We start from the raw sequence: 18,726 nt of genomic DNA, 5'->3' as shown, positions 1-18,726 counted from the left end.
CTGTGATTATTATTTAAGTTAGCTTTACAAAAACACTGACTCCAGCACACAAAGTATATACATAATTTTGTTTTGTGTATTATGTAGTAGACAAATGCAACATCCAGGCTCAGTTAGGTAACAAAGAGGAAGACATTTGAAAATTACAGTAAAATGTAAATTGTAGAAAGCAGAGTTTACATGACAATAAACATGCAGCTTGTAAAAGAATGAAGATAGTGTACTGGTATTAAAACACATTTTTCCATATAGTGACAGTTTATGCAGCAGTTTACAAGTTTAACCTCTGGCTGGAGTATGCAAGCCTTTTACAGCTGGCATACAAATTACCAGTAGCTTAGTGAGACATAGTTACCTTAAGTACATAGTAAAATTTGACCTAATGTTTACATTTGCTAGCCATTCAATCCAGCATCAAGGCACTTTTCTTGTTAGCAAGTCCCCATGTCCCATGATTATGCTTACCTAGATGCATATATTGGTTCACTAACATTTGATGACCAGTAACCTTGGTTATAAATGCCTTAACCCCTCTCCCCAAATAAAAGCACTTGGTTACTAGGCCATCCACTGTTGTATCAAAGTGTCAGGCTATATATTACTTGGAGAAGAGGTTAGATATACTAAAAAACCTGAAAAGTTGACTGGATCCTACAATTAATGTGTTTTGATGTGAGGAAAAGCAACAGGTGTTATCAGTTTCAAAAGTTGCAGAGAATGCTCATCTACTGAGTTTGCAATCGCCAGTGAAGAAGTCAGGCAGTGCTGTGTTTGGAAGACATTTTAGTCCAAGCAGAAGGGACATCAAGCTCTCTAGCAGTCTGACAGTTGTGCCACGCACTTGTTTTTCACCTACTGTTACAGAAGCGTGTCTCTGCAAAGTATCAATGACTTTATTGCATATATCCACTTGCAAGGTTGTCTTTGCAAATAGTCACAAAACTGTAGACTAAGGCCTGCATTCTGTGAGGTATTTATTGCCTACCTTCTCCTTGCTCTAAAACTAAGGGGCAGCTGATGATCACTATGAGATTTAGCTCTCAGCTGTTAATTTTAAATTCATCTGTATCAAATCTTGTCTTAAAAACACATCTTTGTGCATTTAAGTTAGCACTGCTTTCATTTTTGGGAATGGCTCAGCTCGCATGAGTACTGCGGAGAAATGAGAAACAAAAGTATGCATTAGCTTCCTCTTTTTCACTTTTCCTTTCACTTTTTAAGGAAGAGATTTGGAATTTGTGAATCAAAGGTAAGATATTGAATTCTGCCTTTCTTCTCCAGGCTTATGTATTTAATACCTGCACCATACTGCAGCTCTATGGCCTGAGAGCTAAACTGAAGACTTTGTGGTTGGCTGTACTTCAAAATTTGCTGTTTTGTAACAGCAACACTTCTATTCGTTATAAACTGCTTCCAAATAACATTAATATCAACTCTTGGAAGTTAAAATGCATATATGTGTCTATACTAGCAAATGAGACAACAGCTTAAAGGGAAATAATATGGTTTTATGATGCATCATCAAACAGGAAAACTTTTTAATGTATTTAAAGGAATGTGTCCAAAGGAGTTAATTACAACAGCTGTTTCATGTGGAAAACCAACTAGTATATTTAGTTCCATTTAACACAAATAAATTGGACTTTAAAAGGTTTATGCCCTCCAGTGGAGCTGACTATAATAGGTTGAGAATCTCTGGGGTTTCAGCTCCCACTGTGAAGTCAGTACTACAGCAACACAAGCTGATGTGGTTCTTCTGTATGTAAGACCTGGCATTAATTAAACTAAGTTAAATGCCTGAAGTTAAAATCAGTGTGAGGGTTTGTAATACTGTGTGATGATTTCCACACACAGGGGATGCTAATTTAAGTTTTAACCATCTGGTGATGCTCAAGATTTACACTCAGAGCAGAAGGGCAAAACCTACCCCAGGCAGCGTGGCTTTTCCACTGCTTGAGCCTAGAAATAACACTTCTGTTAAAAACTCTCCCTTTCTCTCAGGAGGAATAAAAGTGAAGCCAAGGGATCATCTAGCTCTTGAGCCCAGTGATGGGGCCAAAATTTTTGCAAGTCTTGATAAATAATAGTATTCTGCTAGGCTGCTATAGCATAGATAGATGCATGCTTGCCCACAAGGTAAACACAGCCCAGAATTAAGTTTAAAAATGCTTTCTTCTCTGCTGTGCTTTGTTTTGCCTGTTTGAGGCTTAGCAGGTACCTTAACTTACTACAGTACGCATATGAAACAATCCCAAGATCCTAACTACAGATGGAGAGTATATTCCCAAACTAACTGCCCCTGCAAAAGTCACAACACTAGAATCAACCCAAACAAACTCATGTTTTAACAGATCACAACAGTACTATAGAAATAATAATTTTTTTTTTTTTTTTTTTTTTGCAAACAGAAAAGTAGCTAGCTAGCCTGCACTTGAGAAATTCCAAGTGTGCTAATACAGAGAAAAATTTTATTCTTATTAGTCATCCTTCCCTACCACTAAAGTAGCAAGGTCTTATTCTCCCACCCCTATTTGAAAAATTCCAATCTAGGTAATCAAGATGGGCATGAAAGTGTCAATACTGACATGCGGTTTTATTTTAATGCCTTTATTTTTTTAAAGTGCACCATAGTTATGTTAAAAAAAAAAAATCTTTCCCTTTAATTATAATGTTAGACAGGGCCCAGTTCAGACAATTTCAGGGAACTGCTACAATGCGTTATATCACATACACTCTAAAACCTGTGTGCAAGTGTTTGATACAATCAGCTTGCTATGTTCCAAACAAAAAAAAACACTATATGATGTAATATTTTGGCACAGAGGTTTATGAACAAGCTGTAAGGCCCATTATTTATGTTTGTTGTGGCATCTGTAAGCTGTTCACCAACAAGTATTTCCTGCTCAGTTTTTACTATTTTAGCCCTAGATAAACACACAAGCTAGTAAGAAAGATAATATAATTCTATCACATAGATAATAGAATTATCTCAAGGATACATTCTTGTAAAATCCTCTGCAATTATTACCACTGATCTATACACAATGAACTATATAAGATTTCAGAAGTGACATGCCTAACTCCTGTTAGCACACTACCTAATTTAGGAAATGATTCAGGATTAACAATAATTAAGAACAAAATGCTTTCCATTTCTTTAACAGAAAGGGCAAACAACATCTTTAGGAATAACCAAAGTAGTCCTTCAAAAAAAAACATGCTATCAATCAAAAGTTAGTATCCACAACCTGCATTTGAAGACATCTAGGTCTCTGAAGCAATAGTCAGACTAAGCAGCCAGGTATTTAATGCAATAAATCTCACAGAAGTTAGCGAGCAGAGGCTAACAGAGGGGTAGTTTAACAGAAGGACTTGTGCTGAAATTGCTGTGGCCCACAAACTTTCACAGATAGCCGACTAGACAATGCGTGGCTGCCATATAGTTCTAATAAGCATGCAGATGGCTCAGCTGAGGCTTTGTGTTTTACTTGTGGTTTCTACAGTCATCATGAAGCCTGCATAGAGAAGACATACCCATTCCCCAATAAACTAACTACTACCATTTTCAGAGAAATGTGTTCTGACGAAAGGATGCTCCTTGGACTTCTCAAAAACCAAAAGGCCTCGAAAGGATGCTCCTTGGACTTCTCAAAAACCAAAGGCACTTTCTCCAGGGCACTACTGACAGTGTAATTTATATTACAGTCCTTACCTTCTGGGGGAGAGGTGAAAGGTGCTGAGGTGGAATGGGGAGAAAAGGAGGTGGACTGACATACTCAAAGAATGTTCTGAAGATGTAGTTACATTAAGCATTTTAGTTAAAAAGAAAAAAAAGAAAAAAAAAGAAAAAAAAAGAAAAAAAAAAAAAGTGCCCAGATACTAAAATTAAAGCTGTTAATGAATGTGCTGCTAGGAGAAAGGAATTGCAAAATACTGAATAAAATGACAATTATTAAAGATTTAGCTTTCTATATCTATTTTGAATAGCAGCAACTTCAAGGGATAATCTTATAAATTTACTCTAGCATCTAGTTTCTTTGTAGCAACAGCAGAAAACACATGAACTTTTATATTTACATCAATCCTTCAATGCAAGCTGGCACAAAAGGAACAAGGGAAGTTAAAATTATACTGACACCTGTCTTTCCAGGGCCTTCCAGCAAGTGTGTTTAGAACAGCAGCACCACAGCTCACAGCACAAAAAGTTTCAGGAAGTCTTAAATACCTAGATCTTCTGCTGAAGGAGAAACAAAATCCTTGTATTCTCACAACACAGCACATAGTGTTTTGAATTAAGACTTCTACAATGTCAGATTAGAAAGCTGACTAGACTAAATTAAATTAATCTACAGGAGTACCATAAAACTTCATCATCAGGGAAGATGTTTAATTTTTTTTTTTTTAAGAGCTAGCTGTTTCCTTAAACCCTGGTAGAGATCATCTTCAAGAAATATATTTTCTTGAATAAGATGCAAACTGTATGAAAAGGAAGGAAGGGAGACCAAAAAAAAAAAAATAGATACACACTGCCAGTTCTCATTAACTTTAAAGTTGAGAGTACAGAGTCACTCCCCCCACCCATAGCATCAATGTAATCAGTGCTTTGGTTTTTGCTACTTTCAATTTCAAGGAGCTCCTTCAGTGTTAGCAGTGAAGTTACAGCATACTAATTTCTGCAATCATTAAGGAAGGAGATCATATTCCCTTTCTCCTAAGCGTTGTTAGAAAAATATTAAAAAGTTACAGCTCATTATTTACTTCAGGCTGTATATGGCAAAGGTGTAATTATTAAATAACGGCAATTTATGTGACCAAAGAGATGTGGTATAATTAGACAATGATTTGGGTACAAATCCTTAACAAAACAAACAAACAAAAAAACCAGAAAACCCCCCCAACCTGTTTGAATGTTAAAAATCCAGATGAAAACAAATATGAAGACTGAACTGCTGTGCAACAAGTTGCAAGGCACATTTTAAAGCCAAGTTATAGTTTATGTGCACATAAATTTTTATGTAAGGAGAATACTGATTACCACAGTAGCATTCAGAGTCAAGCAACCATGGCATTTTTTTCTATCTGCACACCACCACATTTTCTATTCAGTTTTTAAATGGGTATGAACACAATTTGCATAATTTAGGAATTATGACACTAGGCCAAATCAGAATTCAGAAAGTCAATCAAGCTACTGAAAAATGTACAATTTCAGTATTTTTCCTGCATTAGAATACTAAACCTCAAGTCTTCTGTTTACATGAAGATGCTCCAAAAATAAAAGCTGGCTTTTTACACTGTCACAAATCTTAAAGTATTTCTTCTAGGAGGTCTGTTGGCTGATGTGATTAATTGAAACTTGCTTATTTTTAATCATGTGTAAATCTGATACAACAAGACACAAACAAGCAAGGTAGCACAAAGGCCTGTTCAGCTATTCAGACAAACAAGATTTTATGTAGTGCATAAAGTAAGTCTCCAGTAGGTCTGGACTGTAAATTTTCCACAGAAACACAGTCCTTGCATACTTCGTCGAATTATTCTTCACTTAACTTCAATATTTTTATCTGCATTCAGATAAAAAATATTTAGCTTAATCTATCAGAGACACAGGAGAAAGTGTGAGCAGGCACTAATAAAGGCCTAATAGAGCCAGTCTCTTCCCTCACTGAGGCATATAACCCCCTTGTCTCACAGTCTGTGGGAGGTAACTTTTTGGCATTTCATCAGCTGATGCTGGATTTTTTTCCACTGTTTCAGGTCTCACAGTTTGTCCCTCAGTACTTGTCTGTATGACACCTGAAAGAGCAGCTTCCTCGATATTTTTTTCGAGCCCAAGGCCCAAAGGCTGTGAATTCTGACCTGAGATCTGCAGCTGTGCAAATCCAACAAGATCCTCCTCATTAGCAGGAGTAACTTGCTTTGCTCTTTCGAAGCGTGGCCTGTCTGTGTTGGTTTCATCCTGACCACAATTTTGTTTGAAATACTGATGCCTCTGTGTCGTACTGTCATTCCCTCCAGCATGATCTTCTGATCTCTCTTCTGAATCTAGCAGTGGCTGTGTGGATTCAGATCTTGAAAAGACTTGTACAGAAGGTGTTTGGTCTCTGTAGCCATTAAGTACTACAGTAGAATACTGTACAGTGCTTGAAGTGTTTTGCGTAGTTTCACATTCGTCGCTGTCTGAGACACTTTGCCTAGGAGAAGACATACATGAGGATCCTCCGATACCACTGCTGTGCCCTTCTGAAGCACTTTTTTCCTTTTTAAGCAAGTCAAAGGGTTTTAAATCCTGTTCTGAAAAAGACTTCTTGTCATCAGCTTCTATTTCTACGACGCTTACATCGGTAAAGCTGCCTTCTGGGTACATCTGACCTTTGGAACTAAAGTTATGCTGAAAGAAATAAATTGATTTTGCCTAAGAGGAAGGTTATTTAAGCTTAAAAGAAAAGTACATTAATATCTCAGTTCCTATCCTGTAACTGCATTGAGATTATTATATAAGTTCCCTCCTTATAGAACTTGGCAATATCTCCCAAGTATCTTACCAAATGAAGAATGTAGCTATTTCAGTACAATGTCTTTATTACACATATATTCTAAAACCATAATTGCATGCAAGCTTTTCTCTAATTTCAATTGTTCTGAAGTGCTGTAAACATAGTACCGTCCATTGTGCAGCACAGACCCATTCTGGATTGAGGCCATACATAAATACACTCTTTCCAATAGCATATTCAACATCAGAGCACTTTTTCATAGAAGTTGGTAATAGCTTCTTGAACAGAATTTGCTGTGTCCTCCGTCCCACACAGGACATAAATTGCTGCTGCTTTCCTCATCCCAGAGTAACTCTGTTACAGTTTTCTCTCATTCATTACTTTATTGTACAAACAAGTAACTTTAAGGTTTTAAGAAGGGGACTCAAGAATTCTGTTGACCTAACCCTGATTTCATGTGACTGAGTAAAAGAATTAGTGCTTGACTCTTCAAGCTAGTAAACTGAATTTAAGGCACAATGTTAAAGCCTGTTCTATGCTGTGAGCTTGCATGAAGGACCATATATCCCTAATGCTGAATCTATTGCTGCAATTAAGTCTTCTACCCATGTATGGCCAGAATAACGTCCAGAAACTTAACATTTGGGTATTTTTTTCCAAAATCTGTGCATGTGCCAGAAGGGAGAAGACTCCCACTGGTCAGTTTATTTAAAACCTTACGGATTAAGAGGATGCAGAAAGATGAATATTACCTTAGCTGGAACTTGAGGGGACCACTGAGCAATATTACTCTTGGATGGATCAGGTACACTAGGCCAGATATGCTTTTTAATTCTGTAGAGGATTAGAAATAGAATAAAATGAAAAGAGGTACTCCTCAAATTTCTATGCTGGTAGTAAGCGTTCAATAATCCAGAACACTGGTCCCTTACACAGCAATTTTTCAAGTGTGAGACCATTTTTGTACTTCCATATAGAAACACTTCCTGCAATTCCTTACATCTTTGTAAGAAGCTGTATTACTTAGTGAAACGTGGCATTGCACTTACAACTCCTCCATGCATTAGCTGTACCCATATTATAAAAAAGGAAAACCCACAAATGGTAAAGGGGAGGGAGAGGATTTCAAACATATAGCATTCCAGAAGCTACAGAGCAATTATTTGACGTAGAGATTATGAGGCATATCAATATAGAAATACATTTTTGCTACTTCAATATAACTGAATTCTTAAATGCAGAGGCATATCACGGCTGTCATTAAAATTAAACAACCTTCACAAAAATAAAAAAAACATGAAAAATGTTTAAAGAAAAACTTGCTTAGTCTTTTCTAACTCTAAACTCATAAATTTAAGAATGTAATAACTTATTTAACACAAGAGTGTCTCTAGATCACATATAAAATATCCCAGCCAAACTTTTACTTTGAAATAGATTCATCTATCATACTCTTTACTCTATACACAGCCTCCAAAAGCAGATTCTCTGTAGGAGAAGCATTAATACATTGCAAGATGGGCTTTTCAACTGAAGTCCACTAAGAACTGGTGTTAGGAGCGGCAGAAAGGTAAGAAGGAAAAGGGCATAAAGTGCTGTCTTTAACTGGAAAGAAAAGATATCTGACAGGGGACATGTGAGAGGTGCTGCTCTTCGCCAGGGGAAATACTTCAGCAATAAGCTCTTAGCTAACGTCACAGACGAGCTCTAGGGTGAAGGGTGTAAAAGAGAAGGAAGGACAAGAAGGTGTTCCCCAGCAACTACTAAATACGCACAGAATTTGACAGAGGTTATGCAAGACAAGACATCTGCCTAATTTTTTCAGTTGCAGAACTTAAAAATGTTTGCTAAAACGCTACTTAAGTAGCTCAAATAGAGCCAGAACACATGTGCCTCACAGAATGATGACCACCATTCTCATATGATGAATCAAATTAACAATATAAAGAGACAGTGTATCCTGACCAAAACCTAACAAACCTAATCCTAACCACAACATAGCTAAAAAAGCAGGAGCTTCAGTGCTAATCATTAATAGTAGGTAAGAAGTAGAATTAGTATCATAGAAGCTCCCAGTTTCTCAGGGAAAACACAGACATTATTATCACCAACGAATGTATGTGAGTTTTACCTTTCACTCCTGCCTGAAGTACAGGGCATTCATTTGTTTATACTGAATTACAGCCATGTCCCTGTCATGTCCAGAAATATCGAAAGCATAAGAGAAATGTACTTCATTTATACTTACAAGTCACGTTTGTTAAAGCAAAACAAAACTCCAAGGAGTACAATCAACAGGAATGCTAGGCACACAGGTACAACTATGGCTTCAATTTCTCCTTTCCCTGAAAAAAGGAAAAGAAGCAGTTATAACTCTTTCTCTGGTATTTAAGGAACTCAGTAACAGTAAGCATTGCCACAGGGACAGAGAGAATCTGAAAGAGGATACATCCACAGGGCTTACGCTAAAACGTTTCAGCTACAGAAGAGCCTTTTCACTCTGTGGAAAAGCCTGTTGAGGAAAGCATGCAAAGCTGTGTCCAAACAATCTAAAGCATCAATAAAAATAGCAGGTTGCTCTAGAAGCTGTAATACTGTTGAAGAGCATGTAATTTTACAATTTAGGCAGATATGACAGTAACATCTGTACGAATGTATCTGTGGTCCAGCTGTTTCAGTGGCCTACCAGCTGTCACATCAACGGCATGGTCAAATGGCTAAGGTAAGCAAAGCCACTAGTCACCCATCCACTTACTTTGTACATGAAAATATCCACTGCTTGCGAACACTTAAGGCTGCATTATTGTAATGTATTCTCTCCAATATGTTATGTGCAATTTTAAATAAACCTTACAGAATATTTAGGGAAGAGCAAAGCTATACAGAATAATATCTCAAAAAGTGTAAGTCTAAAAAAACGCTTTCCAGACCAGAGCTCAGTTAATTTTGTTACTCTTACCATTACAACAGGAAGCACTCTCTAAAGCTACACACACAATAAATGGATACTTAACTCTTCAAAATGAGTTTCTGTAAAGAATTGGAACAGAAAACTTAGTAGCGACGTGAATGGGAATGCAAGACTGGAAGCCCAAGGAGGATTTTAAGAATGGCACGTGCTGATCAGCACCAAGATTAGCAGGCCAAGATCCCAAGCACATCTCTCTGCAGCTTCTCAGGATGCTCAGATGAGGATAAAAAAGGCCAGTCCTACACTCAAACTAAAACAAAGACTCAGGCCATTATCCTCCAGCCATTATGTCTTAAAGACTGGGGTCAAAGCCATCAGACCTCAGATAAGAGGACAAAAACAGTGAATAAATCCTAATGACTGCTGGAGAAAAGACTAGTCAGTGTCAGCTCCTGAGGGGTACAAAACAAATAAAAACCCAAACCAGAATGTTTGACAACATAAGAACAATCTAGGAGAACTGCAGAGAATAGCTGATGTCCCTTTTCCTCCGTACAATTGCAAGTAATTGCTTGCAAGTATGACAGTGTGACTGGAATAATCTTTTTAAATAAAATCACTTTCCCCTCCTATCAGGTCTTGCACTGAGCTTTGCTACACTGTTGCAACATTATCTCCTACTTCTATTAATTCTGCTACTCTCTTACCAAATTTTTGTGTCGTAAATGTAAAATCAGGACCACTCCGGCCTCCTTCATCTGTGTATGCCATCATCCGCACGGTATACAATGTGTCACTGGCTAGAGAAGAAAGGGTATATTCTGTCTTGGAAGGATCCACTGTCACAGCTAAATAGAGGAAAAAAATTATATTAATTTTCTGTACAATTTATTAGACCTGCACAAACACAGTAGCACTAAGACACCATGATTTCAGATGTGCAAAACAGTTTTAGAGGAATGCCTGGCTGCAAGGAAAATACAACAGAAACAGCAAAACTACAAATTTGTACAAGGAGTGCCGAGATTTGTTTGTTTCTGTACAGGAGTTTGAATCAACTGATTTAGCCTCTCTCTTGATGATACCATATGTGTTAACTTTAACTTTTAACTTCTTTAATGTGTTCTTCAGAAAGTAGGTATAAAATAAACTGGTAGTAAAGCTGTCAGTCTTAAAGGCCTTCTAATCAATAAGGAGGATACATGGTTATCTAGAAATCCAAACCAGTGTAGGTGTAAGTGACTGGCCCTTCTGCTTTAACTGGATTTAACAACAACAACAAAAAAAATCTGATAGTGCAACACCCTGTCTATGCCTGCAGGTCATGCAGACTAGTAGTAACTAAAAATCACATCATAGAAAGTGTCTCAAATCAGCAATATGTTAACTTAGAGCGCCAAGAGGATCAGAAATCCATTTTTGTTGAAGAGTTTATCAAAGTTAAATACATGCAACACATTTCTATCTTGAATGGTCTAGCTTTATCTTGCTATACCACCATCTTCTCCTGTATTTAGATAGAAAGATAGGAGCAGAATATTTGCAAATCAGCTTTCAGAAACTAAACTTAGTACCTTATACACAGACTCAATGATAAGAATTCTTTATTAGGAACTTTTCTGTTTGGTATGTAGCAGAGCTGCATACATTTCAGTGTATGTCTCATGCAAGCCACACACCTCAGGCACCTGCTTTGTGTCATCAAACAGACTGAGAACCACACCTGAGTCTGTATTTTGTTTTTTTAGGAACATATGTTAGGAAGGAAACATGAATATTTCAATGCTACAAAGTAGTTCACTACTTTGTTACCTGTTTCATTTCCATCAACAGTTTTATAAAATATTGTGTAACTCCTGATAAACCCGTTTTGCTCATCCACTGTGAGATGGTTCCATGTCAAAACAGCTTCAGCTTTTCCTACTTTTTTCGTCTGAACAGTTGGTCCTTTTGAAGGACCTGTAATGGGAGATGAAGATTAGATTCTGTTAGGGTCCAATCCATAGAAGTAGTATATTAATGAGCACTGAGTTGTTGTTGCATAAAATTTTCAGTGGAATAGCTGAATTTGATCTACAAAGCGTTATTTTCAGTCAATATATCAACTCCAAAGATATGTCACAAGAAAAACCTCTTAAAAAAATACAAAAAACAGTAATCAGCAGACCACATGAAATTTTCAATTCAGGTTAGTCAATTAATCTTGATTTCACACTCGAAACCTAAAGTAAATCAGTGCAGAAATATTACTATACCAATAAAATATCAAAAAAGTCACATACCAAATTATCTCATAAAAGTTTAAAAAAGGAAGGAGTCAATTACAGACATCTGTTAAACTCCTAAATATTTCAAGTTGGCAGAACATGTGTTAATGGAGGGGATGAAATCAATTATGACAGATGATCCTCATGAGTAGGATCATTTTTCATTATGTACTCCACATTAAAGCAAAGGTCTTATGATTTTAGCCAAGTCAGTTAACGTGTTCTAAGATGAAAGTTTTGTACTTACGATCCTGCTGAAGGTAAGCCTTCACAGACTGTCCACTTCCCTGACCATCAGCATATAGAGGGTACACAGTTATCAAGTAACACTTGAATGGCTTTATATCACCTAATAGGAGAATTTAAAAATGTGTTGTTTTAGAGATACTACAATTCTTCATCATCCCTCTCATTTCTAGGGTTCTGAGTTTTGGCTGTTTTATTAGATGCCTTTAAACCTAAGTCACTTAACTATTTTTCTTCTAGAACTCACTGATACACCATTGCAAGAAACTAGCTAAGGAGTAATAAAGTAGTTCACATTCAAATTTTAAAGGTAATAAGTAGACCTCATAGAGGTCTTTGTTTTTCTAACTTTTTCTTAAAATAAGAAGCCCTCCTCTGTCTGCAACATTGTGACTCCAAAAATTATACATTTGACCTCCTGATTATAATCTGAAAAGGACTGTAAAGCTGAACAAGTCTCGCTGTTTGAACCAAAAGAGGGATCGGAGAGCATGATTTTGAAGAAATTATTTTCACTATTTTGAGAGTTTCTGAGAATAAAGAGATTAAAAACAAAACAAAGGTAAAAACCTTGATGTTACATAACATGAATTTCAAAATGCAAGAATAGATAAAGTTTTATATTTGGCAAAAATATACAGACACTTCCACGCACTCATGACCAACTAAGAGTAGCCCTTAACTCTATCCCAGATTCCCGTCCCACAACAAAATTCTCATCTGCATCAGTATGTTATTCACTTTCAGAATATTCATTAGGTTTTTAAGTGTTCTACAATGTATTTTTAAAATTATGAGTTGAATACCTTTTAAGTATGTTCCTTGAACATTCCCTGGTTCATTCTGCCATTCTGTGACACAGTCAGAGCTGTCTGACACCAGACACCATTCAATCACGTATTTGAGAACGTAACTATTTGGAGCAGTCCACCCTACCCACAACTTGCCATCTTTAGGAAGTGTTCTAATATTCTTCACAGGAGCTGGGATTAAAGAAAATAGAAAAGTGTTAAAAGTTGACAGTTCTTCCAGCAGACGTATAATAAAAGCTTCTGTTAAATGTGGATACTCATGATTACTGTAAGAGTGACAATTTGACAGAACCTAATTAAATGTAAAAGCCATTTTTTGAAATTTGGAAGCTAGCATTTGAATCTCTGTCAGAGATCCAAATTAAGCAGTATTAGGCTATCTAAAAACTGGAAAGTGCACTCAGTTTCTCTGTTCTCAAAGAGATACTATATTCCCTCCAACAGAAAGGGTCTATTTCAGAAGGAAATCAGATCTCGAGACACCTCTGAATTCACATTCTAATCCTCATCTCATGTACCTGACCAAATATGTCTGGCTGAAATGCTACTCCGTTCTATGAAACACAGAGTATATTGACACTCTTAACTGATACTCTTAATTAACCGATCTAGCAGTTTTAGAACCTGTGTCTGTCTCTTGGTGCTCATACTAAAAGCAGCAGATCTGTCAGGATGCTTATTTTTTGCTGCCTGTACAGGTAGTGTTTGAAATGTCTAAAAAGACACTGTATTCTTCAGATGCCAGAAATAAGGAGCAATCCACCTGTAGCTGCTGCTACTACTACTACACAACAAAGTGGAACATGAGCAGTAAATGGAATTCTTGTGGAAGTTTCAACACGCAATGTCTAGGGAAACTGTGCGAGCAGAGGACAAAGCAGCCTCTGGGACATGGAATGCTCAGACTGGGACAAGACAAGAAAGGGAAAGAAAAGTTTAAAAAGGTTAGAAAATAGAGAAGGAGGAAGAACAACAACAGGTGTATACATGAAGTAAAGGATGCCTCCCTAAACACCCACTGATTTTTTAAAAAAACAGAAATGCCTGCCACATTAAATAAGGTCTTAGGGGAGGTTGCTACAGCAATGCTATGCTATTAAAAAGAATCGATAGGGAATACAGTAGCTCTAAGGATCAAAATCCAGCAAAATAACAAAGCTTAATGGCACAGCTTCAAGTGGACCCGTGAGTAAATAAACCTGCCCATTCCTTAATATACAAATGGTAGCATAGTTATAAGGATTAAGAGCAGAGACACATCCAATGGTTCTGTAATTGAGTCCATGCAAAAGTATTATTTTACACACACTGAAGATTTCTGATAACTTTCAAATGTGTCTGCATGACATTTGTTAAGAGAGACTGCTAGGAAACTAACCTTTTGAATTCCTTGCTGGGATAAGTAAAACTGATGAAGGGGATGCCCCAGCTTTGTTATGGGCAATCACAGTCACTTCGTAAGTTCCGTTTGGCAGCTTTAAGGTAAGGCTGGTCGTATTAACGTTGTATTTCTCTGGTGGACGGATGAGAGGTGATTTAGCTCTGACAGTCACCTCATACCGCAAGATTATTCCATTGGTTTCAAATGGCTCCAATGCCTGTTAGAAACATATCTATTGTTAGACTGATACTGAACTAACGTTACTTAACCTTTAGTGTCTTTGAAGATTAGTTTAAATGCTTGAGAGCAAAACAAGTTATATAGATTGAATAGCCGTACGTTTGAGAAAAGTGCAAACAAATTCAGAGTTCATTTCTGTAAAGCAGTAATTTTCAGAACTATTTCTTGTTTAAATCGTCCTTTTCTTTGCTCACAATCTCATATAGTAATCTAATAAAAAGCTGTGTGGATGAAACATGCATTGTGTGCCTTCACAGCACAAGGGTATAAAACAAATCTCAGGTTATAATCTAGGTTGCATCTGAATATGAAACAGCATGAGTAGTTTTCTTTTACTACATGTAGAAAAAAAATTGTTTCTCTATTATTTGTAACAGTATTAGTTTTCAGATAATTTAGAGAAAATTGTTGAAAAAGGTAAACTTAATAGTTTAACAATAGCACCAGTTTGCTAAACTAATCGCTTGACACCAGATGCTGAGCTAATTAATAATTTCAGAAGTGGCATGTGGGATATACAAGTTAGAGCAGAACATGATGTAGTATCAATGTATGTATAACTTCACCCAAGGCACCAAGGGCAGGGTGGGGGGGAAGACAGCTAGGTCAAATTTGACACAAAGTTCACAGACCAGAAGAAAGCAGGAGATGGAGACTGACCATAATTGCATTCAGTTTCTCAACTTTGAACTAATTTGTCAGCTAGCTGCAAAGAACTACTGCATGCAAAAGTACTATGCTGTATTTAATAAATCTGGTCTCTGGAACATCTTTACGCTTATTCAGTTTTGAAGCTAGAGGATCACTGTCCAATCAGTGTTAAAAAAGCTGCAGGATACAGCAGAAAGTTTAACATGAAAGTTTATTTTGTTCAAGTGAAAGCTTCTAATTCCACAAGCTACTTAAAGACAGTAGATGAGGAATCAGAACAGATCATGCTAAAGTAGATTCTGTATACTTTGGTTTGCAGATGTGTGCCAGTTAACTGATGGCATTTGTATCTATCTGTTTAGTATACCTCTTATAGTAGGTAGCTATGAAAAATCAAAGTTACTTCTAGTGTCAGTAAAATCTGTACCATCCCAGCTATCTACTCAAGTTTGTTGGGGTAAAGTTTTTTCACTTCAAATCATGTGTAAAACAATGCTCAAATCCTGCAGTTTATCACTTTGCTTTACCTTCCACATCAGATGCACAGTCCAGAAAGCTGGTGAGTGAGAAGCATCAATGATTCTCCATATAGGTGGCCCTTTAGATGGCTCTGATGAAAGAAACAACGCTTAAGAATAGAAATATTTTTCCTCAATTTGCTTCAATTCATCATTTTACTACAACTAGCTTCTTACCTCCATTTTTCAAAAGCTTATACAAATTGTTTCCTTATTCCCTTGAAAGCCTCATGATACAAATGCAAATATATTTAGTACATTACGAGGAAAACCCTCATGGAAAGGTTTCTTGAAGGGATGAGCAAAACACCAGTACAATTCTAAGCGCACCAACGCCAAAGTTACTGAGCATCACCACGTTGAGCATTTGCAGTAATGGACTGCACAAGACAGTGCAAAATAAGGCATGACCAATCTATCCTGGGCAGCCTGTGTCCAGAGGCACTTCTGTATGCTGCTCCCCCCTGCACACCCCTCAAGATCAGAGGGTCTCAAGATCAGACCAGCTAAAAAAAGGAAGCGCAAAAGAGTTAATCAGCTGACAGGTTTCTACTGTCATAAGTCCCTAATTTTCCACATATCTTATCCAGAAAGGGCAGCAGAACCACAGTACTTTGTACAATACTACAATACTTCTTGGTGTGAGTACTGTTAAAAGATTTCCACTACAAATTTAATTTCAAGATAAAATGAATTAATCTGTTACACTGCACAGAGCAAGAGAGAGTTGCCAATCCTTTGAGAAGGCCTTAGCCATGACAGAAAGAAAGATCGATCTTAAAATGCAGTTACACTGATAATCTTGCTAGATTGTCTGTGTTTTCTCTGGGAGTTGTTTTATTGCGTTTTTATTATTAATCATTTGTTATGTAGGTACATTTCTCAATGTGCTCTTTGCAATAGGCAGCTGTGCTATGAAAACAAACTGTAAAATTTTGGCACAGGTTTGCCACCTAAAGTTGCTTGTCAGGGTCCTACAGTTGGAAGGAGACAAAAAAAAAGATCAAGAACAAGTCTTAGCTACTGTCAGATCTTTAGAAAAAATAATTCATGGTGGATACAGTTAGCGTTTCCAGTCTTAATCTTAGCTGTATTTATATTTTTATGGAGAGCAAGGCAGTAGAAGTTACACAGTATGCAGTCATCAGTGCAATGTTCAAACTGAAAGAAAAATGTTAGTTCTGTCTTAGGAATATGTGGTCTAGGGCTAAGGATCTTAAATACAATGAAAGAAAAGGAGGGCTCCTGATAATGCCTGTGTCCTCATGATAAGGACAGCCCAACAGTAGAACACACTGTGCAGAGAGGCTGTGCAGTCTTAATCCTTGGAGGTTTGAGAAAGAGCCCCAAGCAACTTAGTGTGACCTCCAAGCTGACCTTCCTTTGAGCAGGAGGTTGGAGGACTAGAGACTTCCTGAGGTCCCTTCCAACCTGAGACACTCTACAATCCTATAAATTGGCATGTGTATCTAATCACATGCAGGAGGGTACCATGCCTCTGAAATTGTCCCTGAGCAAACTCAGAAAGGGAAGTCATGTCATTGCAGGTTTATTACAATAGCAACAATGCCAACTAATTAGCAAGCACAGCAGGAGAAAAAGGCAAGAGTCATTTTTATCCAGCAGAAAACAGATAATACTTACATTTGCTGTATTTCACAAGAACTAGTAACACAGTTATTCCCCAACAGCTTACTGAACACTAAATTACTTCATTCTACCTTTAGTGAAAATCAAATACACCACCACGGGTTGTCTTGACACTGGTGAAGCTCAGATTGAGAAAGATACCAATCGTAAGTATCTGTTAATGATGTTAAATTATTTTCAGTTCAATCTAAGAAATGGGTTATTCAGATGAACAAGAGGAAAGCAGACCACAGAAAGACTGAGTTAGACACTGAAGCCCAGGGCTTCTACGTGGAGATTACAGTTTGGATTCCACAGACATACACAGTGCAACATGCAACTTTTGTTAAAAAAAAAAAATCCAGTTTGTCACAATTAAAGGGCAAAATATATAGATGTATATACACTGCATGTAGCTTTGTTCATGTTATTAGAAAAATTAAGAATCTAGTATTATTTGAAAGTGGTTGTTTTCATACTGTAACATACATGGATGAGATTAATGTCAGTGTTCCAATAATTACTACTCAATTGTTGTGTAATTTTCCTTTGTATGACTTTATAGTTGCTGCAACAATTGCTAAGTTACAATAGGTTGCAAAACAAAACAACCAGCTCCCCAAATCACCTAACAGAAAATACTTAACATGCTATTCTAATGACCTTGGCAAAACTCAGTTGCAGAGATCCTGTAGAATTTGCTTGAAGTGCAGAGACAGTAAGGCATCACTGGTAGGAGATACTATTGGAATGACTCCATGAGCTTTAAAGTATGTTAAATGTCATAGCACATTTGGTTGTAGTTATTTTAATGCCACAATGCATATTTTTACTGGTGTAAAAGCAATGCATATGTTGATGAGCAACCGCAAGCGCTGAATGAGGTTAAAAAATTTGCTGTGGAATGCAAAGGATAGATAAAGATCTTATCAGCAGACATCAAGTGCAGTAACAGTCCCAGGGCCACTGCTCTGAAGGAATCTGAAACTGTACACTGAAGAACATACAGGTGAATGGTAGTGGACAGTATCATTACAACTGACTAAAATGTCACAAGGAGGTGGATGGCCGGTCAAGCTGGTTCAATGAGCTGGTTGTAGTGTGCATGGATTTGGTGGATGATGACAATGGTGGATGATTTGGTGGATGATTTACCAATGTTGAGTATCTATTCCAGGAAGCAGGGAAAGCTGATCTTTGACTGACAAAGGCCCTTCAGTACTTTTTTTCCAGGTCAGTAAGCTTATTAAGGCTTAGCCTAGTGGTTTGCTTAATCCTAGCTATTTTTTGATTAACTTACCCAAAAGATAACTGCTTTAACACTTTGATGTTGTGCATATGCTTCTTGCAAAGTGCTTTTGTACAAGACTAAGCATGATCCAAACACTGACCCAAAAATAGTTACAACTGGTAAAAGTCTTCCTCAATAAAGCATGATAGCAACAATTCAGTGTTCATCTCTATTGCATCAAGTTAAAGGATGCTGGAAGCCTAGAACTACGAGACAACAATGACTGAGTCACCAAGGAGGAAAAGTGTAAGGCAACAGTAATTTCTTTGTGATTAAATATACT

General features: G+C 37.1%; 1 protein-coding gene across 3 annotated transcripts in view; it reads right to left on the bottom strand.

Annotated features, from left to right (window-relative positions):
• Positions 1-54: 54 nt before the first annotated feature.
• The window catches only part of LOC112995745 (interleukin 6 cytokine family signal transducer), a 34,243-nt gene continuing 15,571 nt past the window's right edge, over positions 55-18,726 (bottom strand). For 2 of the 3 annotated variants that reach the window (XM_064500453.1, XM_026120914.2), the window contains exons 8-16: positions 15,533-15,615; positions 14,112-14,331; positions 12,728-12,904; positions 11,923-12,024; positions 11,221-11,367; positions 10,116-10,256; positions 8,746-8,842; positions 7,250-7,331; positions 55-6,391 (exon numbers count right to left, since the gene is read on the bottom strand). In XM_064500453.1, the coding sequence (XP_064356523.1) occupies positions 5,663-6,391; positions 7,250-7,331; positions 8,746-8,842; positions 10,116-10,256; positions 11,221-11,367; positions 11,923-12,024; positions 12,728-12,904; positions 14,112-14,331; positions 15,533-15,615 (1,778 nt within the window). In that variant the 3' untranslated portion in view covers positions 55-5,662. The remainder of the gene's footprint in view (positions 6,392-7,249; positions 7,332-8,745; positions 8,843-10,115; positions 10,257-11,220; positions 11,368-11,922; positions 12,025-12,727; positions 12,905-14,111; positions 14,332-15,532; positions 15,616-18,726) is intronic. The other variant, XM_026120918.2, reaches the window with a different exon arrangement.

Source organism: Dromaius novaehollandiae, chromosome W, assembly GCF_036370855.1.
Source record: "Dromaius novaehollandiae isolate bDroNov1 chromosome W, bDroNov1.hap1, whole genome shotgun sequence".
In the NCBI taxonomy this organism is placed as follows: Eukaryota; Metazoa; Chordata; class Aves; order Casuariiformes; family Dromaiidae; genus Dromaius; species Dromaius novaehollandiae.
The sequence above is the reverse complement of the archived record's forward strand: the minus strand, read 5'-3'. Positions and strand labels throughout refer to the sequence as shown.